This window comes from Caenorhabditis remanei, chromosome V (assembly GCF_010183535.1).
Source record: "Caenorhabditis remanei strain PX506 chromosome V, whole genome shotgun sequence".
Lineage (NCBI taxonomy): Eukaryota > Metazoa > Nematoda > Chromadorea > Rhabditida > Rhabditidae > Caenorhabditis > Caenorhabditis remanei.
Window position 1 is genome coordinate 4,324,542 of NC_071332.1, and position 25,293 is coordinate 4,349,834.

At 38.5% G+C, this 25,293-nt stretch overlaps 9 protein-coding genes across 9 annotated transcripts; 6 read left to right on the top strand and 3 right to left on the bottom strand.

Moving 5' to 3' along the window:
- Positions 1-8: 8 nt before the first annotated feature.
- On the top strand, positions 9-1,726 carry GCK72_017219 (uncharacterized protein; the record flags this gene model as incomplete). The annotated part of the gene is made up of 3 exons (XM_053731955.1): positions 9-168; positions 1,475-1,608; positions 1,661-1,726. 3 exons carry the CDS (start codon positions 9-11, stop codon positions 1,724-1,726), a joined length of 360 nt encoding a protein of 119 aa, XP_053580868.1.
- Positions 1,727-1,903: 177 nt separating this feature from the next.
- GCK72_017220 (uncharacterized protein) lies at positions 1,904-2,209 on the bottom strand (the record flags this gene model as incomplete). The annotated part of the gene is made up of 2 exons (XM_053731956.1): positions 1,904-1,992; positions 2,038-2,209. The coding sequence occupies 2 exons, from the start codon at positions 2,207-2,209 to the stop codon at positions 1,904-1,906; spliced, it is 261 nt and encodes an 86-aa protein (XP_053580869.1).
- Positions 2,210-7,868: 5,659 nt separating this feature from the next.
- Positions 7,869-9,570, top strand: GCK72_017221 (uncharacterized protein; the record flags this gene model as incomplete). The annotated part of the gene is made up of 4 exons (XM_003089770.2): positions 7,869-8,048; positions 8,098-8,197; positions 8,263-8,699; positions 9,442-9,570. The coding sequence occupies 4 exons, from the start codon at positions 7,869-7,871 to the stop codon at positions 9,568-9,570; spliced, it is 846 nt and encodes a 281-aa protein (XP_003089818.1).
- Positions 9,571-9,821: 251 nt separating this feature from the next.
- Positions 9,822-11,097, bottom strand: GCK72_017222 (uncharacterized protein; the record flags this gene model as incomplete). The annotated part of the gene is made up of 2 exons (XM_053731957.1): positions 9,822-9,997; positions 11,043-11,097. 2 exons carry the CDS (start codon positions 11,095-11,097, stop codon positions 9,822-9,824), a joined length of 231 nt encoding a protein of 76 aa, XP_053580870.1.
- A 284-nt stretch (positions 11,098-11,381) lies between these two features.
- Positions 11,382-12,457, top strand: GCK72_017223 (uncharacterized protein; the record flags this gene model as incomplete). The annotated part of the gene is made up of 3 exons (XM_053731958.1): positions 11,382-11,436; positions 11,489-11,665; positions 12,270-12,457. 3 exons carry the CDS (start codon positions 11,382-11,384, stop codon positions 12,455-12,457), a joined length of 420 nt encoding a protein of 139 aa, XP_053580871.1.
- Positions 12,458-12,535: 78 nt separating this feature from the next.
- Positions 12,536-15,911, top strand: GCK72_017224 (uncharacterized protein; the record flags this gene model as incomplete). Its single annotated transcript, XM_053731959.1, has 12 exons — positions 12,536-12,564; positions 12,610-12,659; positions 13,052-13,251; positions 13,915-13,966; positions 14,020-14,092; positions 14,391-14,467; positions 14,521-14,606; positions 14,656-14,752; positions 14,804-14,889; positions 15,207-15,255; positions 15,507-15,577; positions 15,627-15,911. The coding sequence occupies 12 exons, from the start codon at positions 12,536-12,538 to the stop codon at positions 15,909-15,911; spliced, it is 1,155 nt and encodes a 384-aa protein (XP_053580872.1).
- Positions 15,912-17,594: 1,683 nt separating this feature from the next.
- GCK72_017225 (uncharacterized protein) lies at positions 17,595-18,338 on the top strand (the record flags this gene model as incomplete). The annotated part of the gene is made up of 3 exons (XM_053731960.1): positions 17,595-17,639; positions 17,822-17,971; positions 18,018-18,338. The coding sequence occupies 3 exons, from the start codon at positions 17,595-17,597 to the stop codon at positions 18,336-18,338; spliced, it is 516 nt and encodes a 171-aa protein (XP_053580873.1).
- A 2,955-nt stretch (positions 18,339-21,293) lies between these two features.
- On the top strand, positions 21,294-22,418 carry GCK72_017226 (uncharacterized protein; the record flags this gene model as incomplete). Its single annotated transcript, XM_053731961.1, has 2 exons — positions 21,294-21,489; positions 22,261-22,418. The coding sequence occupies 2 exons, from the start codon at positions 21,294-21,296 to the stop codon at positions 22,416-22,418; spliced, it is 354 nt and encodes a 117-aa protein (XP_053580874.1).
- Positions 22,419-22,536: 118 nt separating this feature from the next.
- On the bottom strand, positions 22,537-24,279 carry GCK72_017227 (uncharacterized protein; the record flags this gene model as incomplete). Its single annotated transcript, XM_003090950.2, has 7 exons — positions 22,537-22,799; positions 22,857-22,972; positions 23,024-23,520; positions 23,574-23,716; positions 23,890-23,948; positions 23,992-24,066; positions 24,125-24,279. 7 exons carry the CDS (start codon positions 24,277-24,279, stop codon positions 22,537-22,539), a joined length of 1,308 nt encoding a protein of 435 aa, XP_003090998.2.
- Between the last annotated feature and the right edge of the window lie 1,014 nt (positions 24,280-25,293).

The following is a 25,293-nucleotide window of genomic DNA, read 5'->3' on the forward strand; positions in this document are numbered from 1 at the left end:
AAAAGGTGATGCAAAGTTCGATACTATTGCTTTTTCTGCTACTGATACTTTTGGGCTACGATGGAGAAGCATCATCTTCACCGAGGACTATGAAGCTGTGTTTGTATTTAAAAGCGATTCGGAGGAGTACGGCGGAATGTGATAAAGTGACGTTGGATAATGTGGAAGGTGAGAAGATTTTGTTATTTGGAATATAAAATTATAGCATTTAAATAACCTATAGTACCGTAAGAAACCAGGTAACCAAAGAGCCCAATCTGTTAGAACGCTATACTTTGAAGGTGTGTCCCAGTTTCATAAATTGTCGTTTTTTCTGATTTTGTAATTTTTGTGTTAATCAAAACTCAGGCTACACTTTTGTAGTTGACAACTTTTTGATATCTCTTCACGCTTTTGAATTATACTCCTTCAAAAAACAACAACTTCACGCGAGAGGGAAGGAGAGTGCAGAGAAGTTAGAGTGTCTACCTTCTCTGCGTCTCCAATATTCTCCTTGTTCTTGTCCTTTTTTGTGTAGATAGAGCAAGTCATGGTCTTCATTTTTGTAGTTGACAACTTTTTGATATCTCTTCACGCTTTTGAGTTATGCACCTTCAAAACAGCAGTAACTTCATGCGAGAGGGAAGGAGAGCACAGAGAATTTAGAGTGTCTGACTTCTCTGCGTCTCCGACATTCTCCTTGTTTTAGTCTCAGTTTTGTATAGAACTACTCTTCGTCTTCATTTTTGTAGTTGACAACTTTCTGATATCTCTTTATGCTTTTGAGTTATGCGCCTTCAAAAAACAGCAATTTCATGCGAGAGGGAAGGAGAGAGCAGAGAAGTTAGAGTGTCTGACTTCTTTGCGTCTCGCTCATGGCTCCTTATTTTCAAAGTCACGTATCTCGGAAGTGCGATAAGCTGCCAAAAAGTTGTAAAAATTTGAAAATTTCTTTCAGACCCCTCCTCGAACTCCACCATGTCCCCACTGGCCAAAATCATAGCCAACATCGAGAAACGGAACGAAAAACTAAAATTGACCAAGAAATTCCGAAAACTCGCCGCCCCTCTCCCCCAGTGTTCCTCAAATCTTGACAGTGGATATAAGGTATTCAAATTCTTCCCCCCTCTTCTCTCCGTCCCCTCGATTCATTTCACGCGCCAATCGGTTTCCATTTCAAACGGCATTTCGTTTCGTCTTTATGTATGTGCGCCCTGTGTGTCTTGTTTCCACCTGAAAAACTTGAAGTCGATAACAATCTTTTCGCAGAGAGGGCCGAAACTACATACCTTTTTTCACTAATTTTTTGCCTGTTGCTATTTTTCCTCATTTCCAGCAATGCCGAATGGACATCACATGTTCTTCGGGGTACAGTTGCGAGACCAAGAATAAGACAAGATGCTGCATGGAGGCAAATCATTCACCGGAGATTGAGAGGAAAACTGAAGAGTACACAAAAGAAAAAAAGATGAAGGTTTAAGATAGCAAATTTCAGTTTCAAGACGTGCCCTTCCCACCAGCAAATGTCATACTTTTGCCAGACATCGTCGTCCTTGTCACGAGCCAAGAAAACCTGTAAGACAGACACGGACTGTATGTTCTCAAACGTTCAAAAGTGTTGCGATGCCGGTGAGGAGATTGAACAAATAGTGTCTGTGTGTATGTTTGAACTTTCTTTCAGGATGCGGATTTAATGTTTGTGTTGTGGCCACTGGAAATTTCACACGGAATGGTAAAGGGTAAATAATAGAATTAAAAAATGATAAAAAATTTCAGCGCTCATCTTCCTGGGGAGTTGATAATCCATCTGTGGAAATATAAATCTCAATAAATACGTGTCTGTATAAATAATTGATTGAAAATGTGAAAATGAAGCGTTTTATAAGTCATATCAACTGAAACTACAGAAATATCTGAAAAATCCTTATTTCTTGTAGCCATAGCCGCCGTATCCGCCATATCCACCGTAGCCTCCGTAGCCTCCGTAGCCTCCGTAACCTCCGTAGTATGGGGCTGAAATATTGTCATTCAAATTTTCAGCCTAATTACTTAACTCACCATGTGAGCAAGGAGCATAGGTGGGGCAGTCGCAGCCTCCGTATCCGCCATAGCCGCCATATCCGTAATATTGTCTCTTCACACGCTTCGCTGGGACACCTTTCGAGTCGACGACGTCCAAAAGAGTCCAGGAGATAGCGACGAGAAGCAAGAGGAAGAGAATCACCTTCATACTATGGTTGGGACGGAGCAAAATAGTACCGGTGCTCCGTTGCTCCATCCTTTTATGCGACGGGTGCCTAATTTGTATTCCAGATGGGTAAACAGGGAAGTCTCAATTCATAACTAAAATCCATAACCAAAAAAAGATATAATGACCCTGAGTCACTGTATTATTTATCTGAAACTAAAAAAAACTAAACTATTCTATCGAAAGACAAACATTCAAAAAACGTCATGGATGTTTGAGGGGATTGAAGGAACGTGTGATAATAGATTGGCAGGCAATCATCAAAAAACAATCATCACATCACTTGTCTCTCGGGGAAACAGAAACAAGGATACAGCAGTAGAATAACAAGTTGTCCAAGTGTTTTGCACTATAAACTTAAGTTTTTCTATAATTGAATTGAATACAGTAACTTCTTTTTTTTGGTTCATTTGACTGTTTTTTAATTAGTGAAAATCGGTCAGAGTGGTTACTGGAGTCCTCAATTTCTCATTTTTTGTTAAAATTTTACATAGGTCTTTGTGGTTGAATAGTTTTATATACTCCTTTAAGCTTTTGAGAAACTCGGCTTCAAAGATAGCGAGAAAGGCGGAGAGACGCAGAGAAGTCAGACACTCTCGCTTCTCCGCGTCTCCCCACTCTCCATCTCTCGCCGCCAGAGGTGCCCATTTTCAAAGACGCGTATCTTAGCGGGGTGTAGAGTTATCAAAAAGTTGTCAAGTACAAAAATGAAGATTGGGATTTTTTCTATACGACCAATATAGTTTCAAAGCAACTGAGCGAAAGCTGGCCTAGTAACATAATATCAAAATTGGCATATGTTCAATTGAGGTTTTTATCACAAGATTTTGTTTTTCAAAATTATTTCTTATTTTTTAATATCTAATTAGCGGTTAAATCCTTTTTTCATCTATTTTTAAAACCTGCCTGGAGAGACGCAGAGAAGTCAGACACTCTAGTTTACCTGCGCCCTCTCTCCCACCTGTTTCCCTCGCCCATCTTTAAAAGCGCATATCTCAAAATCTATCAGAGCCACCAAACGTTGTGAACTATAAAAATGATGGTCTGGATTTGCTCTATGCAGCTAATATAATGTTAACCATTTCTCCTATTTTTTAAACCCATTCCCTGTCAAACTTCCCGCCGCCCCCCCCCCTTTCCTTTTGTCCAGAAATAAAATCCGTTCCGAACATGTCAGACTGTTTGTTTATGTGAATAGTAGTAGTTGTATGTACATAGATTTGAATAGGGTCAGTTTTTGTCTGATTTCAAGGCCAACACGGAGAAAGTGGAAAGTGTTTTTTTTCTTCCTCTCCAGCCAGTGACCACCAAATAATTCAGCTCCACCAACCGTTTTCTACGCACCCCTCTTGAAGGCGCAATCCAAATGAATATATGGTGATCATTATCCGTCTTGGAACCTGTTAGCCTGTTGAAGAATAAGAGAAGGAAGAAGGCAAAACGATGCCAAGACGAGGCCGTCGCATTGGTTTTGAATCAGATGAGAGAGCGACGGCGCGGTCAGTCTCTCTCTCTCAAGGATTCACGTTTTGTTCCTTCTTCTCATAATTTCCCAGACGTTTTCTGTTCTCGCGCCTTGTTATCATTCGTCGAATGATTAAGCGTCTTATCATTTTTGATCTTCATCTCTTGTTTTAGTGAACGTGAATGAATAGAAAAGGTGTGGAAACTAGACTCAAGTGTTTTGCAAATAATGAAAAACTATAACTCCACGGGAGGTAAGATTACCAGTTTTCCGGGTAATAAGGCAGCTTGTTGACGGTTTAATTACGGTGCTAGAATCAAGTGGTCCTATAAAAATGAGTGACATGAGTGGAATGGTTACCAGTTTCTCACAGTAACCTGGTCATTTTCCATTTCTATCTTTGTTAAATGGAAAAATTGCGGTTTGGGAGTATTCGGGTGTCCAAATTTTTCATATTTGTTGTATTTTTTATAGCTAACTAGCTTTTTAAGCTTGTGAGGTTTGCGCCTTTAAAGAAATAAACACAATTCAATTGACAAGACAAAAAAGTAAACTTTGAGAGTCCGGGATGTTGTTTTATCTTATCCAAAAACTGTAAATCTATATTGGTTGTATAGATCAAATTCTTGTCTCGAAATTTTTAGTTGAAAACTTTTTTATAGCTCTTCATGCTGTTGAGATAAGCTTTTTTTAAATGCATACTGTAAAATGTGTATTTGGTGCGGCTGCGCTAGGCCTATCTTTTCAAATTTATATTTCTCTTGTAGATCAAATCAAGAGCTTCATTTTTGTAGTTGACAACTTTTTGTTAGCTACTCATGTTTTTGAGTTATGCGCCTTCAAACGCAAGCAACTTGAGATGAAGGAGAGAGGGCGCAGAGAAACGAGAGTCTCTGTCTTCTCTGCGTCTCCTCCTCACTCACAGTCGCTGATATTTAAAGACGCATATCTCAAAAGCGTGAATCCCTAGTTTTGATCTACCGTATTCTCAAGATTTCTGGGGCAAATTGTGAAACCAAGTGACCCAACTTTTCTTTTTTATGTTTTCAAAGTTTCCTTCCTATTTTCAATGTTTTTTCAAATGAAATACGGAAGTTCTTCGAGTTGTCAGGCGGAAAAAGCTTATCAAGATGAACTTGAGAAACCATCAAAGGGAATTAAGAAAAAAGAGAAAATGGTACGCTCCACCCCGGGGGCGAAAAGTTTCGATTTCGTTTTCCCTCATTCTCTCTCTCCAGCCGCTGCTTTCACCAACACAGTCATCATTCCGTCTTCTTCTTCCGTCAGAAGATCTAACGGTATGATTAACCACATCATTTTCTATCTCTTCCTTCCTCCGTTTTTTTCCCTCCCTTCATACGTATTCTTATTCCATTCCATAGTTATTGGCCCACTCAACCTACAATTCTCTTTATTCTCTATTTTTTCACTCCTCTTTTTCATAACTATAGTCAAATAGTTGACTGTACTTGAGAAATAACCATAATTAGTGTTTTCGATTCTCAAGTAGCTGTCATTGTTTTTTTTATTCTGCTGTCGTATGTGGCGACGTTTAGTCTCGTCCTCCTCCTTGTGATTCACAAATTAACTCCAATTTCTGATTGTTTTTGTTGAGTTATGAAGATTACAAATAGGCGCGAGGAGTCTCGAGAACATGAAACATCTCGTCTCTTGAGGTTTTCCACTTAATTAGGAGAGTTAATTAGAAGAAAGTTGGTTAGTGGAAAGTTGTTTGCCCAAGTTGGATTTCTGATTTTTTTTCTTACACTACGTTGCGTAACCTTCTTGATAGGAATGGATCAATGTAACAATTATTTAGTAGTGGAAAGCTCGAATCTGTAGATTTTGACACAAAACTTTGAAATTTTAGTTTCGCGGCACAGGTTTTAACGAAAATCTCGATAATGGTAGAATTTGAGTCCACGAAACTTCAATGTCTTGTATTTCAATTTCATACTTTGAATCTGAAAACTGTTTTCAGGAGTTCCAATGTTTTCAAATTTTTAAGCGTTTTATTATCCATGATCTTTACAATAACCCTGCCGTTTGTCATGTTTCTCTTAAAATCAAATATTTCTTTTAACTTTTAGTAATGGATGTTTCATGTAGATCAGCCAAAAGTTGCCATTTTGCTGAAAATGTCACAATTCTGAGTTTTTTGATTTACGTACAATTTAGTACAATTTAGAACCGATATATTTGGTTTTCAATCTCAAATCCTCAATGTGTGCTGAAAAAATGTGTGTTTCGGCTCATTATTGAGCTATGTTATATCTGAAAAGAAATTCAACACTGTAATTCTTTCAGCATTAGAAGCGAATCGTAGTTTTGTGAAATTTTAATTCTGACATCTGCTTTTATAGCGAAAATTGGCGCTACAGTAAGAATCTGAACCCATTCTGAAATTTTGTTCATGTTCAGTTTAAACAGAGGCACATGTAACGATTTTCAGACACAGCCTTTCTTTTTGTTGAAAATTTCAGACAATGTATTTCAGTCCGTTTAAGTCCCAGCAGAAATTTGAAAACAGAGCTAGTACATTCAAGCCGTTCGCTTCCTTAACGTTTACATCTTTTCTGAACATTTATCAGTTCACCCGAGCCCGAACATCAGTTTTCTACCCACTACATTGTCATTGTAGTCTTCCAGAAACAACAAGAACCATCGTTGGTCATTGAATTCATCCTGATAACCATCTCAACGGCTTCTTCATTTCGTCTTTTTCATCTCTTTTTGTTTGTCTTCATATTCTGAATTTCGAATTTCGCAATTGAATTTTGTTTCGTAACACCCCGAACCTCAAAGAAATGGTACCATCGCCAACCACCTGATTGTTTTTTGTTGTTGTCTGAATGTAGTCTGAAAAGGAGGCGGTCTCATGACTCCACCATAATTACTTTTCGGGAACAGAATTCTTCCCATTTTCATTCAAGTGCATAGTTCCATGATGTTCCTGCCACCAAATTCGGCGAAGGTGTTACCTATTCTTTCGATGTTTATTGGGGGGTTTCTACACTGTCTGTCGTCTCTCTGATAACCACGGAAATGATGTGAACGAGTAAAAATGGGGGGAGGAATGGGTTGTTTGGTTATCTGCAAAGAAGAGAGATGCTGTTTGATCGTGCCCAATATCTTTTAAGAAAGGTTGTTGCTGCTGCGGGAGGTGTAATAGGTACATAGAAAAAGAGAAAGTGACTTTTGAAGATGCGTACTGGAAAGTGCGCTCTAACGAAATTTCAAAGAGTCCAGTAGAGCGTGATTGCTGTGATCTGAGTTCTGGGTTTTGTTTCCAACTACGATCATTTCCTACCATGAACACAAAAACCATTTGTTTGTTTATCATCTTTCTAAGAAACCATAAACCAAGGGGACGACCTATAATTACTCGATCATTGAAACACTACACGGTTTTTTCAATTTTGAAATTCCCTTATAGCTCTATTATCCACCCAGGCACCGCCGCCCTACAAAGATAGGCCATCGGTTTTATGCAGGCTTGTGAAATGAAGATGAAGACAGATCCGATCTATTTGACTACATCCGAATTTATTTCCAAGTCGTCTAAAATCAGATTCAAATCTCTCTCTCCCTCATGCTTTTCCGAATGACAAAAGACACCTTTAGAGTGTTCCCTTTCTGTGTTTTCCAAGGTACTTGACATGGACATTAATTCGTTTTTCGTTTTCTCCTTCCAATTCCTTTATTATTATTTTTTTTCTCCTTCGCCTCTACCAGTAAGACCGGCGGAGACGGGCGGCATCTCGTCTCCTTCAATTCTCTTTTTTTCTTTTTCTGCCATGAACCAGTTCTAAACAAAACATCTCATGGCATTGGAAGGAAGTGGTGGTTGGCTTGATGATGGCGGGAAGAGAGAGACCAGCTAATCGTTGTACCTAGGAGGGAGTCTTTCTGGAAGAACCTCTTATTCACGTGAAAAACGTTTTTTGATCTACGTTTTCCTTATAGTTTTTGTTTTGCTGAAAGAACTGTCTTAATTTTTTTTTTCTTCGTTTTTTTGCCCTCCACCTCTGCCCTGTCAATCAGAAACCACTTGTAGTCTATAACAGTTTGTAACAATTTCTTTCTCACAATGGACACACTTATTAGTAAAACCGTTTAATCGTGTCATTCTTTCCTCAATTCCTTCCATTTCACCACAAAACCGCGAATTGCAGAATGTCGGACAACTATGTCCTTGTCGACCCGCTGTCGGTGAAACCCATAGATTGCTGGAAGAAATATGTGAAGCAGGGACGTGTATGTGAGCCGTTGAAGCCAATGAGACTTGACACGCCGATATTTGAGAATAAAGTTCGATTCGTTTGTATTTCGGATACACATGAGAAGTTGCATGAGGTAAGTTAAAAATTCTATAAAATTCTTTTTTTTTTATTAAAAAATCTAGATTCTACCATACATTCCTGACGGCGACGTTCTTATTCATTCGGGTGACTTTACAAACTGTGGAGACATCGGCGAGGTGATCAAGTTTAATGCGGAAATTGGTAAGTCGGTCTAGTCTACTTTTAAGTTGAGAGACACAGAATTTCTATTTCATAACCAATTCCAGGAACTCTACCACACAAACATAAAATCGTAATTGCTGGAAATCATGAATTGGGGTTCGAGGACGGCGAAGAGATGAGTGAACGTCAGTTGGCCGGTCTCAACATGCTTGGCATCAACAAGGCCTATGAATTACTCTCCAATTGTACATATCTCTGCGACAAAGGCTACGAAGCGTTCGGTCTGAAAATATACGGAGCCCCGTGGCACTCGATGCCGGGTTACTCATTCTACCGCCCTAGAGGGCAGAAAATTTTACACAAATGGAATCAGATACCGGCAAAAGTTGATGTTTTGATGACTCACACACCGCCACTTGGACACGGAGACTTCAATGCTTGGGATAAAATGGACGGGATTCTTTGTGGATGTGCAGAACTTTTGAATACGGTCGAGCAGAGGGTTAAGCCAAAATATCATGTATTTGGACATGTTCATCAGGTATGGAATTGTCTTTTGAATGTCTTGACTAGATTTTGAGATAAAAGCCTTAAAACACAGGCAGAGAAAGCGGTGAGCGCAGAGAAGCTAGAGTGTCTGACTTCTCTGCGTCTCTGTACTTCGTTTCAATACGCTGTGGAAGTTACTTGTAGTGCCGTATCTTTAAGACGAGAAAAACTAATAAAAAATTGTCAACTATAAAAATGAAGCTTTAGATTTTACCTATACAAAAACAAAAATTCAAAAATTTCGGTTCATTTGTAGATCTATGACATAGCTTCAAGAGTTCGCATATTTTCTCGATTAGGAAGTTATCGTTCTCCAATTTTTCGAAACTTGAGAGCTTGGTTTTTTCTATGGGGCCAAACGTTTTAGTTTTTCGAAAAAGAAAGACGCAGAGAAGTCAGAGACTCTAGCTTTTCTGCGACCTCTTTTCTCTTTCACTGCAATAGGTACCTGTCTTTAAAGGCGCATAACTCAGAACCTAACAGAGATATTTAAAAACTTTCAACTACAAAAATGAAGGGTTTAATTTGATATGATCTACAAAACAATATAAATTTGAAGTAGACAAATTAGTAAACCAGTCATCACAATCTTATCTATTTCACCGATCGACCAAACCACCTTTCAAAGGTCAACGTTCTCAACAAATGTCTTATTTAATGTGTTGTAATTCGGGAGATTTATGACTTTACATCTAGAAAACATGCAAACAATTCAAAAAACAAGTTACTTTCAGAAGCACGGTGTGACCACAAACGGAGAGACAACATTTATCAACGCGGCGTTGTGTGACCACAAACTACGAAGCGCCTACGATCCAATCATCTTCGACATCCCATTGCCACCGGGAAAGACTAAAGAATAAGCTTGAGCGACTTCTTGAAAGCTTTAATCTTCTTGAAAAAACTAATCCCCGTTTCGATTTTGTTCCGTACTGTTTCTCAACTACTGAGTCGCCTTTTGATCACAAGTTCTTTTTCTTTTTTTCAATCATTTGTAGTCTTCCCCTTGAAATGCTTTTATACCGGTCTACTTCTCTTTTTCGGCATTTCCTTTTAAATGTATCATTTTCGCAGCACCAGCTCCCCAATAAATGTACATAAACTGACATTTTATTCAATTCTCTTTCAGAATAACAATAGTACACAATGGTGCAGGTGGGCATAGATCCAAAGATGTTGCATTACAGTAGGTCTGTACCATTTTGCACTCGTTCTGTCCGTAACATTTGATATTCTCGCATGGAGTGTCGTCGACGTTCTCGAGAATGGTGCCGACTGGAGGAGCGGGTGCTGGAAATAATAAACATGATGAGAGTAATTTGATGATTAAAAACTACACATTAAACATTTGTATAGAACAGATAATTTCGAAGTTAATAAGTCAATCTTTGAACTAGCTAGACATTTATTAACCAGAAATCGGTTTCGAATTTTCTTGGTACATGAATGGCTCAGTTTTGAAATTTCTTTAATTACGTATGGTTTCGAATATCTCAGTTTAAAAACTTCGCTGGTTTCCAATAGTCTTGGTTACAAAGCGACTTGGTTTTGGAACGTCTTAGCTTTTAACCAAACGGAAGGAGGTTGCGGGTTGTCTTTCTAGGGAAGGTCAGGGAGTCAGTTTGGAAATATGGGACGTGACTTATATCATTGGAAATCTGAGAAAACGCTGATTTCAAATATATGTTCAGTTTTTGCCCTTGATGTCTGGTGTTCAAAAAAACGAGGTCAAAGTTCGGAAAAATAGAGAATTAACGTATCAGAAAAGTAATAATTTGTCATTTTTCCAAGCTTTGATCTTGTTTTTTTTCGAATACCAGGCATCGAGGGCGAAAACTGAATATATATTTAAATTCAGCGTTTCCTCAGCTTTCCAATGATATAGGTTACATCCCATAACTCCAAACTAAGTCCATGACTTTCCCTAGTTAGTGACGGCACGTTTTTATCTGGTTACTAAGCTGCGGTTTCAAAATGGATCGCGTTTTTGAAATAAATTAGTTTTGATATTGGTTCGGTTCTAAAACGTCTAGGTTATGTATAGGGTTTTAAATATTGATTATTCTCAGAGAATTATATTCTGAGAATCCTTAAAGAAAAAATTTCGCTGATATTTGTATGAGATTTCAAAAAATCCCACGAACCGCAAAAAAACATTTTCGTCACAAAATATTTTAAAACAAAGCAATAAAAAGCTGTTCTAACCGTGGGAAGTAAATAAAACACCTGTCACCTTGACTGAATCACCATTTTTGCTAGCGTGTGTCTAAAAATTAGACACTGTTTTTTTGTTTTTCTTAAGCCGTTACTTTTTTCAAAGAAAGTCTTGACCTACCGAATTCTCTCAATCCAATTTGAATCAATGCAAAAAACACGAAAAATAGATGCATTGAGAGGAAGAAATACTGTTGAAAATGATCCATCTATCTGTCTCTCTTTCCAAAAATCCGTTGATCCGATTTAATATATTTTTGATCTTCATTTCTTTTTTTCTCGTTTTATTTTGTTTTCTTTTTCTCAGTTTCTAATCATAAACTAAAAGAAATAAACTACTTTAAGTAATATATCTAACAATGCGGGAAACTTGATTACTTTATCCAATCCAACTTAGTCAGCCCACATATTTCCTGCATATACCAACGACGCGAGGAAAACTTATTCATTTCTCTATTCCATGACTACTAGCTTTCTGCTTTTAGTCTGCTTTTTTATTATGATTTTCAGAAAAGGTAAGATTATCTTCAATTAATCAATTAATCATTAATCAAAAAAAAACTTCAGAGACTATGTGCCAATCGGTCTGTAAAACTGTTACATGTTATGGTCAAGCGATTTGCCATGAGATAGATGAGCCGTATTACAATGGGACGTTGCTGCCGATTCCAAAAGTGGCACAGTGTTCGGATAAAAATATTGAGGATTACATTAAGGATATAATTGCGTCGAAGAATATTGAATGTAAGTGTATGTGCACACGTTTTTTATAGTTTGTATATTTAGTTTCGTAGATAACAACTTAGAAGTTCTGAAGCCAATGCGAATAATTTGACGAGTTTACAAACTTTTTATACTACATTGTAAGGTAAAAAAGATAACCATGAATCAACCTAAATCTTAATAAAAATGTTTGAAGGAAATTTACATTATTGAAAAGCTGAGGTCACAGTGTTTCTGAATTTGTGATCAAATTTCAATAAATTTTAAAAATTCAAGTGTTTATTCTCTATATTTACCAATGTGTGGTAATTTGGCCGTAACACAGTTTTAGTTCAGAACCAAATTAAAAACCATTTGAAAATTTAAACCTATCTTTAGCTATAAAAATTTGCAATTTCAACATTAGGGCTAAGAGCATGACAGAGCCAGAAAAGTCTGTCATATAATATTTTACAGTAGAATAGCAATTTTGCTACTCTTGTGTACAGCAGAAATCCTGAGGATTCAGGCTATGTGTCAAAATTCTATGTAGAGCAAAAATGAATCAAGTTACAAAACTTTTGGTACTTTTAAGTATTGAAAACAGGTTCAAAATCCAATTTTTTTCATAATGACTCATTTTCAGTACTCGTTCAAAAACCGGACTACATGAATTCCAATGACAAAGATGTCCTGTGCCAAGGTATCAATTGCTATGGTATGAATACGTGCACCATTGTCAGAGTCCCCTGTGCCGACGACCCCACGTGCATCAATTATCTTCCCTTCTGCGATGACTCCCCGATCACCACAACGACCATTTCTATACTATAATTTTGAGAGGATCGTTAATTTTGAATGGGTTTTCTTTTTTCCTTGTTTCTTTCTAGTTTTTGTCAGTATTTCTGAATCATGACATCTTTCCGTGCTGTATATTACACGTAAGTCTTTATAAAATCATTTTTCAGTCATTCTTAATTATTCAGAATCACCCTAATGGCTGTTGTCATCATCTACCTGAACTCTTTTGCTAACGGTGGGGTCCATGTAATTTTTTGTCCCCTTGATTATTGTTTTCCACTTTCCCCTAACAATATGCTGTGTCTGTGTAATAAATGAAATTTTCCCATGGGAGACTAAGGAATGTGTTAACAGAAATAGAACCAGAAAATTGGATTGTGTGTGATTATCTACTGATTCGTTGATTCTATATATTGGGTTATTGAAACAAAAATGCATAGATGTTTTTGTATTGTCGACTTTGCTCTAAACAAAAAATCGTAAAATGTTTGTCATACAGGCATGTAAATCATAAACTTTGATGATTTGAACTTTCTACCTATGGTCTTAGGACTCAAACATGATTTCCCAGTGTTACCGAGCGTTTAGATAGCCCCCCTCCAGAAACTCATCCCTACCGTATTCCAGAAGACAAGCCCCGGCTCGCCAAAGAAAACCGGCCATACACCATCCTAAGCACCGCCGAAAACCTCAAAGACTATGATCGTCTCTGTGTCAACGGAGCAGATATCAGATGCTTCGGCGAATCCATTTGCAAAATCGCCCGGATCACTTGTGTACCCAACACAACATGCGATTCAATAATGCCAATCTGCACGGACCGGGAGGTTGAAGACTACCAACCGAGAACCTTCAACACCACTTCTTCCCGTTAACGCAACTTTCTCATGCTTGCTTTCTCTTTTGATCAAATCATGTTTTCCTTTTCCCCCAACTCCCTTTTCCCATGTTTTGTTTTCATTCCACCGGATTTTTCTTCTTTTTGAAGTGAAAATATGAATAAGCTGATATTACTATTCTTATCAATTATAATAAACTATTCGCAATCCGAGATCCCTGATGTCTGCGAATTCGTCACCTGTTACGGAGAATCTGTATGCGTTCCAGTGACTATACCTTGTTTATCAAATTCACCATGCCCAATCGGACCGGCGTGTAGAATATATGCATGTCCGGACGGAAGTAACCCGAGAGACCATGCCGGCTGTTTTTTGCTGGACTGAAAGTGTTCTAATCGGATTTGTTTCGAAATGTATTATTCTGTTCTGACTTATTCTGTTTTTATTTTGTTTTATGACCCGTGAAACGAAAGTTAACTTTTCACTTGTCACGTCTCTCTCTCTCCCTCAAGCAATTAATCTCTTGACTCATCCTTCGGGTGCCTTATGCCTTACAACTTTTCTTTTTCTTTACTTCGTTTTATTGTATATTTTTCAAATGGTGAGTAAAGTCTCTTCAAGAAATTCTCAAGAAAACTCGAAAAATTTCAGAATTTATCAATTCTACTCGCTCTAATCGCTGTTGGGAGCTGTGGTGTTATTAGTGAGTTTTTAGACATTGTAATTTCTTTAATTAGGCATTTAATTAGTTTTCAGAACTTACTGAAGACCAGCCGATTACTCACGAAGACCCATTATGTGGTTCGGATAAGTGCCCGGATAATTACAGGTGACTTATTTTCATAGTTAATAACTTTTTGGTAGCTTTCCTAGGCATTCAGATATGCGCCTTCTGAAAATTGCCGGAAGAGGGAGAGAGCGCAGAGAAGCGAGAGTGTCTAGATTCTCTGCGTCTCTCGCCATCTTCTATCAAACATATCTCTGAAATCTGTAGAGCTATCAAAAAATGGTCAACTACAAAAATGTTGCCCTTGGTTTAATCTACACAACCAAAACAAATCTGAAAACATGGGACCGTTTTCAGTTCCGTGACACCTTTCCAAAGTTAAACTATAAACTTCTTTCAGATGTGAACTCCCAGACCCAAACACGGACTGTGACAATGAAGACGGCTGCTCAACTGCTCCAAAGTGTATTGCTATTCGTTAGTTACCTTTTTAATTCAAATCTATTTTCTATTTACCCACAATTTTCAAGCAATCCGCAAACCAATATGCGCGGAGAACGAGGTGCTCAAAACCTGCGGCTCGGCGTGTGAACCAACGTGTGACAACCCGGAACCGGTATGTCAGAACATATAATTTGGCTGGAAATTTTTTTTTTCTTTTCCAGGAATGCATTTCCACGTGCATGACAGACGTCTGTCAATGCAGGGAAGGATTTGTTCGGGATTCGACATCAGACCAGTGTGTGGAGAAAAACTCTTGCAGTAAGGGAGGAGGGATCGAGAATTTAAGAATTCAAATGTTTCGATTTTCAGAAAAGTGCACACGTGAATGCTCTGAAAACGAAAAATGCGAGTTTGTAACATTGCCTTGTGCGCAGGAACCATGTGCAGTGGTTGATGTATGTGTCGCGCCTCCCGTCGATAGAATTACACAAAAATGACGTGTTTTAAACCACAATGTGTGTATTTCGTGACCCAATAAAATAGTTTTTATGATTTCCAAGAAACCAAAACAATAAAAGATCAGTCAACCAGGTGTCTCTTCTCTCGGCAACACACTTTTTTTTGAAAAATGGGCGGACTGAACGGAAACAACTGTTCTGGCGTGATAAAGAGGAGAGATAGCTGGCAGAAAAAAATCAGTCGGTTATTTGATTTCTAACAGAATGGTGAGTTTTTAATCATGAATTTGATAAACTTATTCTTTTTCTTTCAGAAGACTCTAACCTTTCTACTATGCCTCATTGCAGTCAGCAGTGCTACTAGTAAGTCTTACTAGGGAAGGTCATGGAGTCGGCCTAGAGATATGGGTCATGACCTATATCAATAGAAAGCTGAAAAAACGGTGATTCCAAATATATATTCAGTTTTTGCCCTCAAGGCCTAGTATTCGAGAAAAACGAGGTCAAATTTTCGACCACAAACAAGTCCTTCCTGACATTCCTGACTTGAGAAAAATGTCATCAATTAAAAATGTCATCAATTAGCCCATTTAATAAAGGATCTTGAAATTTAGAGACATGTGGAGAAAACGAAGAACTTGTTGGCTGCCATAACACTTGTGAGCCGCAATGCGGGTATACTCCGGTAAGTTTCTAATTTCTTTTTTTTAGTCAAAATTGTCTCTAAATTACAGAAAGCCTGCACCGAGCAATGCATCATGAACGCTTGCGACTGCAAGGATGGATTTGTCCGTAACTCGCTGGGAAAGTGTGTAGAAGTCTTCCAGTGTACCAAAGAAACCACCAAGTGCCCGGAGAATGAGGAGTTCAAGGGATGCGGTACAGCGTGTGAGCCGACTTGTGAGAATCCGGATCCGAGGGCTTGCACCAAGCAGTGTTTAGTGAATGTGTGTCAGTGCTCCAAGGGATTCGTTCGTCATGGATTCAGATGTATTGCGAAGGGGGATTGCCCGAAGTGAATTGATTTGTTTTTTTTCTGGCTTTAATCATAAATAAACGTTTTTGATTCATTTTTTTCCAGATTTTCAGGAATTGAGAGTAGGCTATGTGGGCAATATAATGACCTAGAGGCTATGGCTACAGCGTCCTTCTGGCAAAACCTTGACAAGCAGGCCGCAGTTAATTACAGTGCTACAAATGCATATGGTATTGAATTTCAGATAAAAATCGTGGCCTACAATCTCAGGTCTTTTTAGTCTTGCAGATCGCCCATAAGCTATAGGTGTAGTCCGGAAGAAATTGAAGTGCACACTATATTTTTACTCGTCAATGCAGACTAACCGGAAGCGAAATATCAAGGATTAAAAATGAACAATAAAATCTCACGTGTACATTCATCCAGAACAATAAATGAAAATGATATAATGATGTTTTGTGTCTTTTAAAATCTTGTAGTTCTCAGAAAATTTTAATTCATCCCGAACTTTATAATCCACGAGGCTATAAAAGCGTTTCGATGAGCTAATAGATTCGTCACTTTTTCAATTTCAGCTATAATTACTTTGTTCATTTATATATAAAGTGTTTTTGTGGTAGTGTGTCTGCGTGTTGAAATTCTATAGTTTTTTATTTGAAACATTGAAAACTATTTTCTTCTTGGGTGGTCTTGGTTCTCAAATATCCCGGAATAGTGAACTTTAAGTTATTTATTTGAGAGAAGTCTCAAATTTCAGTTATGACTAACTATGATGATGAGTAATAAAAAAGAGACATTTTAATCGGTAGGCTATTACCGAGAAGCGGGGCGACAAGTCTCTGTCGTAATTTCTGACATCAATATTCCTGGAACGGCTTCTCCAAAATACAATTTTTCCGTTTTTCGCAAGACTTTCCCAGAAAATGACTTCTGCCCTGCTTGATTCACCTGTCAAAATGCCAAGTTATACAGATCATTTTTCAAATCAACCTGTTCTGATTCCGGGAAAACCTTTCCGGGTGTAATGGTGTTTCCATGGTGTTGACTTGTAAACGTTTGTAGATTTTTATGTCACTTATATAAGTTTGTTGACATAGTTTGAGTTTTTATAGACTGAACATATTACCTGACGCAGGATCGGGCTGTAAGCTTCTTGTATGTAGTAAATAACGTTGGAAAGCTGACAAGGTTTGCCTCAGAAGGTTTTTTTTTACCTAACTCTAGTATAGTTCCATTTTCGTCATGAAATCTCCCGTCTACCCATTTTTCAATCATTTCCGCAGCGTAAAACTTTTGAGCTTTTTCTATAATTGCGTAGGTCCTCTTCAGTTTCCGGATTTCTAAAGTGCACAATTTCCTTTTTCAGTGACGTATCATACCTACCAAAGTCTGCCTTGAAAATAAAGCTTTCAGTTTTCAAGTAGAGTTTCTGAGAGCAAAGTTACAGTAGCCTACGAATTCGTTTTGAGTTCAGCTCGGAGCCATTATATAGTCCTGACATTTTCATTGTTCGCCATTATCCAAGCTCGCAATTTTAACAATTCTGAAAAATCCCCAGCAGTCTGAAAATGACAAAAATGTAGAGTGTGTTGTTCAATACTTATGTGTGTTTGTTCAATACCATTCTCCCTTCCTCTGAACAAAACATTAGACATAATTCATTCTCCGGCATTCCTGAAAACCAATTATTCATCTCTTTCCCCTTGAATTTTCTCGTTCGTGTGAAATGAAAAACGTTCTCTTTTCCTATATTCTTAAACATAATTATATGGTAGACACATCTTCTTGGCTGTTCTTGTGACTACTTGACTGAAAGACCGCCCAAAATTTCAGAGAGGTGTTCTTCTAAAAAAGAAGAAAAAGAAGCAAACACAAAGTCAGTTCTCTTCCTATCTGCTCAAGGAGAATGGTGAGTGAGGGATCTCTCATTTAAATCTGAAATTTCTTATTCAGAAAACTGTTGCAATCTTGATAAGCTTTGTGGTTGTGGGTGTTGCTGCCAAATGGTTTACTCCGATGGCTCCATTGCAGGATGGATGCAAAAAGAATGAGGAAAGAGTCAAGTGTGGGTATAATTGTGAGGCACAGTGTGGATTTGAGCCGGTAGGTATCCAACGGCTTTTACAAAAAGAAAAAAATACATTTCCAGACGGTCTGCAGTCTCGAGTGCATCCCAAATGTCTGTGAATGCAAGGATGGGTTCGTCCGAAACACCCTCGGAGAATGCGTCCACCGCCTCGAGTGCACTCCAGAAACCTCTCGATGCCCTGAAGACGAAGAGTTCCAAGTGTGTGGAGCAGTGTGCCAACCGAGCTGCGAGGACCCGTACCCGACATTCTGCCAGTACACTGATTGCGCCAGGAACGTCTGCAGATGCCTCCCAGGATTGGTTCGCAATGGAGTGATTTGTACCGAGTTGAGCATGTGCCGGAATGTTCCGAGTCGGCCACTCGAGCTCTTCACGTTGTAATCACATTTTCTTTTGTGTGTAACTTTTTTTTCTCTCATACATTCCATTACCCTCTTGCCCATGATATAAAGAACAACTGTTTATTTCTCAAAGTTTTAATAAATAAATGAATGCTAGATTGGTTTTTTGTTGGGGGGATGACTATGTAACAAACACTATTCAATTTAACACTAGTTACTGTACAAATGAGTTTGTGCAAGATAAAGTTGGGCAAGTAATGAGCATGACGGTGTGTGGCCAGAGTGTACACTTTTGAGATTAGGGGAACAGTTCCATTAAATCGAGCATTGTCTTTGAACGGTTCCTGTCGTTTTTCTAGCCAATGTATTGCGAGGTTGGGCAAAACCTGGCCATGCCGGGTTACACAGTTTTATTGGGTGTGGCTAGAACGTAAGATTTCAAGATTGGGTACAATACTGACTGTGAATCGGGATCGCGTCGGGGTTTGAAGTTAGCTAAGCCCGTGAGATTGCGCAGCACTTGACCAAGTCTATCTGATATACATATTCTGACAGGTTTGGTTTTGGGTGTACGTAAATCAATTCCTGTGACGTACCGAACGAGATGTGTCTCTGTTTTTTTTTTCGTTTTCGGTAGTTCTTTAAGAACTCACATACACAAGTACACTGTTTTTTTCTCAGACCCTAACTAATTATACTAAATTTTCGGCAGACCGAAATTAATTTTGGTTGATATCATATATATTTTATATATTTTATTGTTTTGGGGAAGGTTTTTGTTTAAAAAAAACTTGAAATTCAAAGATTCTTAGAACATTGATTTCTTTAATTTGCTAGAGTGGACAAGAGGGTCTCAAGTTCTTCCCTGAAGAAAAAAAAACCCAATTTCTTAAATCCCTAGCAAACTTCTACAACCACTCAAACTTGATTGTTCTCTGATTTTATTCTCAAAACACAAACTCTGTGTGATTCTGACATTACATTGCTGGTTGAGACCAACGAAATCAGAAACTTTTGGTCTGAAGGAAAAGTGCTCGTTGGTGTCAGAAGCAGGAAGTTGGATTAAGAGTTTAGACTTCCTCATTTCTTTTTGAATAGTGCCATTCACATGTTGATCTCAAAAAGAAGAAAGCAGAAGATTTTCAGCTGGGTTCAAAATAAAAAGAGGAAGACTAGAAACTATGAAAATACAATCATCCTTTCTTTTGAACTGAGACTGCAAAAAATCAGAAACGTGAACTGATTTGTGGTTAGTGGAACTAACTCATCATCAGAAATTAACAGGAAGCACGAGTACTTTTATCCTTTATTCAGGAAATGATGGGAATTATGACGTTTGGAAACAAGATTGACAGAATATTTTATGAGGTTGGGCACACATATTAACATTTATACAGGAAATTAGAAAATAGAAGCACAATGAATTTGAGTCCAAATGACATACATAGATTACAGTTTATTATGAACTAATTTAAAAATGCAAGATTTCAAAAAACAAGTTTATTCTAATGATTCCGAAAAACATGACGGTCCACCATTGATGGATTTCCGACAATTGGACAATTTTCTGTAAAAACCTGCATTCAAAATGGCGAATACTCAATATACGCCAATTTCCATTTGAAAACGGAAAAGTGTGTCACAATTTATTGGTTAGTTAAATTTGAGATCTTCATTGCTGTAGTTGACAATTTTTCTGTGCGGAAGTTCATCAAGACGTTACAGAAAAAGCACATTTCATAGGATTGCCATTTTTCCATGCAATAACTCTATATTGACAAAATGTACAAAATCTTCGTCAATTACAGAAATGAGCCTCAAACGTTCACGGTTTTGGAACGTTTTAAACCAGACATGAGGAGTTTTCTTATTGGTTAGGTAGATCGCAAAAAATGACTCATTTTTAAGCAAGTTTCAACTCGTGTGTCGAAAAGTCATTATTTTTATGTGTGCTTTCAAAATGCCAAGGTTACCGAATGTCTCAACTTCTATACGTCCCGTCCAGGTTTGAAACGTCCTGGATCCAAATCCGCACATCCTCGAGAAATTGGAGTCGATCGGTACTGTAAATGGGAAGTCTTCTCTAGGTTTACCCAATATTTTAACTTATTCTTTCGTTTCCTTCTGAAGTGAAGGGTGTCTGTAAGAGGATCTCGGTGGTCTACACTATTGGACTTAAAAACAATTACCATTTTTTATTGTAGTTTTATTCCAATACATTTTTATGTATGGCGGGAATCGCAGTTGTAATTCCTGCTTCCTAAACATTTTTTCTATTCCCCCCAGTTTTCTTACCGGAGAAGATTTCTGGTTTTCTGATTTAATTGTTCCCGTTAAACCTCAGGCTTTCCCTCGCCACGTGCGTTTTCAAAAGTTTCAGAAGCCACTCTCTCCCCCTTTCTCATTCTAATTCTCAGATTGTGCTCTAGACACAAAAAAACGTCAGGAAATGCTTTCGTCGAGGAGAGATCTGTCGTTCACTAAAGGATTATTATGACTTATAGTTAGACACACTCACAAAATCATACGATCAGTGGTTGCCCAGAGAGAGCCTTTCGCGTGCATAATCCTCTAGTCTGCGTGTTCTTTGAATAGATTATCCGCGTTTTGCTTTCACCTGTGATGCATCTTTGAGATTTCAGAAAGTGTTTTTAGTTTATGAATTCTCGATTCGGCACGTACACATAATGATGTGCTAAATATTGCTAATAGACATGGAAAATGGTTAACATGCTTGGTTGAACAAAGTCAAAAAAAATAGAGTGAGCAACGCAAAAAAACTTAATCTAGCGTGACGTTCCGGTTGTAGAAAAAACGAGAAGCCAACAATTGAAATAAAATTTCGAGAAGAAAAACAATTCGATAAATTTTTTGCTCATTTCAATTCATTTCTTCTTGGTGTTAACTAAACATGGTTAGTTTTTTGCTCAAAAATTATTTTAGCCAGTCACCCCAAACTTAGCAATTCCAGATTCACTTCATAACCTTACAATACATGTTTATGGTCATTTTGATGGTTAGTTCTGAGTCTCTACCGCATGAAGTCTTGTCGCATGACGAACTCGTCGAGAAGGAGAATTTGAGAAAAGCCTGTGAGAATAATATGTGCCACGCGTTCACCGAGTGTCAACCTGTGAAACAGAAGAACAGGGAATCCGGAGATTGGGAGTACGTGCCTATTTGTATGAAAGGTGAATCAGGATAATAGAGAGGGGGAGAACAGGAATAGAAATTAGCGGAGATAAGGCAGAAAACGCGGGGTGGAATACGGTAATTCTAGTTTGATCTCGGTTCAATAGTCGCGCAGATTTTTGATTTTTAATCAGAATCGGTTCTGGAAGGTTTCACGACATGTTGGATACTAAATGTCTGATCTACAATTTTAAAGTTGACAACTTTGTTGTACAGGTTTCCCCTGTGCAGATATAAACTGTTGGAGTAATGTCCCTCAATTTTGGCAATAGGCTGGTCAGGTTCTAGAAAGAGAGACACTGAGAAATCAGACACCCTAGCTTCTCTGCGTCTCTATTCTGTCACTATCCCACTAACTTTAAAGACGCATATCTCAAAAATATGAAATTTTCAAATTCTAAGGAGCAATTAGATGAAATCTAGGTTTTCATTTTTCAAATTGCAATTTTTTCGATAGCTTTTGATCCTTGGAGAGACGCAGAGAAACCAGGCAGTCTAGCCTCTCTGCGCTCTCAACTTCAGGTTCCTATCTTTGAAGCCGCTTATCTCAAAATCTAAAAGAGTTCTCAAAAAGTTGTCAATTACAAAATTAAAGTACTATACTTGCTCTATACTTGCTCAAAAAATCTAAACGACTCGGCAACTCATAACATAGCTGCACACTCTCTCAGTTCCTACCGTATCCCATCTCACTCTGATCAAACTTTGAGCTGCTCTAATGTCTAATTTGTTTACACCACTCGATAAAGTTCACCCTCTCTTAATTCCAGTCCCTTCCTGTGCAACCAAAAAGTGTGATCACGAAGAGAAGTGCGCGATGATAGAAGTCAAATGTCACTTTACGCCATGCTTCAAGATTCCAACATGTCTTCCGGATGTGAACGACGCCGCTCAAGAGTATCAAATGTCACCGGCTTTCTTGGTTTGAATTTACAAATAAATTATTTATTTACATTACATCGGTATTGGTATCGTGATCATTATTATTAATATTTTCAAAGATATCTTCAAGAGTATTTATATTTACAAAATAAATAAAAAAGAGATCAATCAACTATTATTTCTTCTTCTTCATCATCATCTTCCACCTTTACCTCCACCTCCTTCGCATTCCGAGTGTTCGTCACAAAAGTTCCCCCGAGATCATCATAATGGATTTTCTTCATCGCCACGATGGTATTCATCATTTTTGTGATCCTCGATGCATAGTTCACAATATCATTCTTCCGATAGTACTCATGAAGATCGTCGGCTATGGAATCACGGAATTTGTCACAGATATCGAAGGATTCCCCGATGATTTTCTCCTCTGAAATTTGAAAAATTTGAAAAAATTTTATTTAAATAGACACACAACACTAATTACCATTATGCAATACAAAATTAATGATTAGATAGGCCACTTCTTCGATGGAAAGTTTCAACTGACTCAAAGGTTTCGCCACTTCTTCGACACATCTCTCGGCGAATGCCTTGTAATCTCTGAAACTTGTGATTTGTGATAACAATTGTTGTGATTGGTCAGAATCTTACTGTAGTGTTATTTTTAGTTTGTTCTGTGCGACGCCTTCAATATCAAAGAAGAGAGAATCCAGTTGGATAGCTCTCTCACAGGAGATCGCTAGCTTTTTCTCACTAACACAGTTCTCTCCAAATATTTCAGTTGACATTTGAATTCTCTCAAACCGATAGATATTCTGCCAAAGAGATTTGAAAATGCGGGACTTCTCGGTCAACGGAATATCCCGGAAAGCCATAGAGTGCATAGAGAGAATCGCCGTATTCTTGGCTTGAGCTCTCCAATGCGGGACCAGCGTTTCCATTGATAGACGATTCTCGAATTTGATATCTGCAGTTCGTTGTGACTTTCGAACCAGTCGAAGCCCCTCGACAATTTTATGAAGGGGGCTCAACGAGGCAAAGTAGCCGTGATCTGTCGAAGGGACGTCGGACATAAACATTCGATGCATATCACGCTCAATATTGTCGTAGTTGATCTCAGAGAGAACCGATTTGGTGTAAAGCTGATCCTGAAAATCAAATCTGTCAGGGTATTAAATTTATGTGCCTATTTTGATATCACCTGTGTTTTTATAAGAGAGTAGAGGCATGTGCTTGTGCTGGGCAACGCGATGGTTAAATCATTCTCGTCGTTTTTCGGCTCAGGTGTCTTAATCTTTTTGTATCGTAAGTCAGTGGAGTAGACGTCGCGATTCCATTGGACATCTGAAAGGAGGAAGTGATGTGAATGGACTTTAAATATAAATAGAATGAAATGCGGGATTAGTATGATTCTTCTTTTAATCCTAGTTTAAAATCTAAATTCAAAAATCAGAAAATGGGTTACGGTATCTAAAAGGCACTTTCATTGGGCGGAGCCTACTGTATGGCTAACTTACTATCTGCTGTCATTCCCATCTTTAGACACTTCTGGAATCTGCAGTGACGGCAGGAGCTTCTGAAAAATGTTCGAAGTCAGAACCCGCTGGTCAGAGACATACCTCCGAATCTTATTAAGACTGCACTTGCTCTTATCCTTCAGACATTCATAATCTAGATTCAGCACCACGAATCTCCTGAAAAACGAGGAAGTATATAAAATTCATTCTGTCTGTCAAAAAAACACACGAGTACCTGAAAAACGCGGCACACGCTCTGCAAGCCATGACTCCGAAATGAACTCCGTGAGCAGGAAGTCCGCATATCTTGCACACTGTGCGCGGCGGTGGCAACGGTACCGCGAAAAGGTTGAGCGTTGTTTGAAGGTTGAGCGGAACGATTTCCATCATATCTGGAATGATAGCAGATGACGTGGGGAGTGTCTTCTTCTACAAAATATGGTCTACGGACGACATAAAGATCAGTTCCAATCTGAGACACTGTGATGAAGAGAGGGGAAGACAAAAGATAATGAAAATGGAAAGAAGACTGTATCTACGACAGATGTTTTGTGTGAGTGTCAGCAGAAATCACAAAGGATGGTCTTCGAGAAGACAGAAGACGTGGAATAGAATGGAGTTATTTGTTGATATTATTCCTGTTATGCTATCGAGAAGACTCCGAGCTTCTCAGAATCAAAAATAGCGTCCGTCAGTACTACAAATATTGCCCCCCCCCCCAAGTCAGAACTCCCCGTGTCAGAACTCAGAACAGCACAACAAAAGTCCCTGAGTTTTCCAAGAAAAACAGAAGAGGGGGAACTCCTCAGTGATGTGAAATGTGCTTGATATGTGTGACTCTGTGAGCAAAGCTCGTATCAAAAAGAGGAGTGTCGTCTGCTCACCTGGTGAGAAGCAGAGCATACTAAACACGGAGCGGGCACACACATACACACACTGGATTATTTTCTAGTCAGAAGCGGGCGTCGTGCGGCAACATAATATCTTAATGACAGGCGGCGGCGTCTCTTAGATGAGAAGGGGGCGGAGCCGTGGTCCCGCCTCGACCACGTAGACAGTGCTCGAAGCAAAAAATTTGTGGTTGTTGTTGTCAGAATCCCCCTCTCTCTCAACAGATTCTGATTTGTGAATAGGGGGGGAGGCGTTGTTATCAAGTGATATCGGGGCGCCGTCTGTTTTGTGACTTGACTTTCTTCTTGATTCGACGGAAGCAGCAAATGATCTACACCAATTTTTCGTCAGAGAAGGAGAAGAACGGAATTGGAATTGACTTGGACATTTAGATCAGAAAGGGAATTATGGGAAGTCCACTTCGGAAACGAAAAGAGGAAAAGAAATTGGGGGAATTATCTTACGCGGAAAGGTATTCCCTGCGATTTTCAAAGATTGTTATCTTAATGAGAA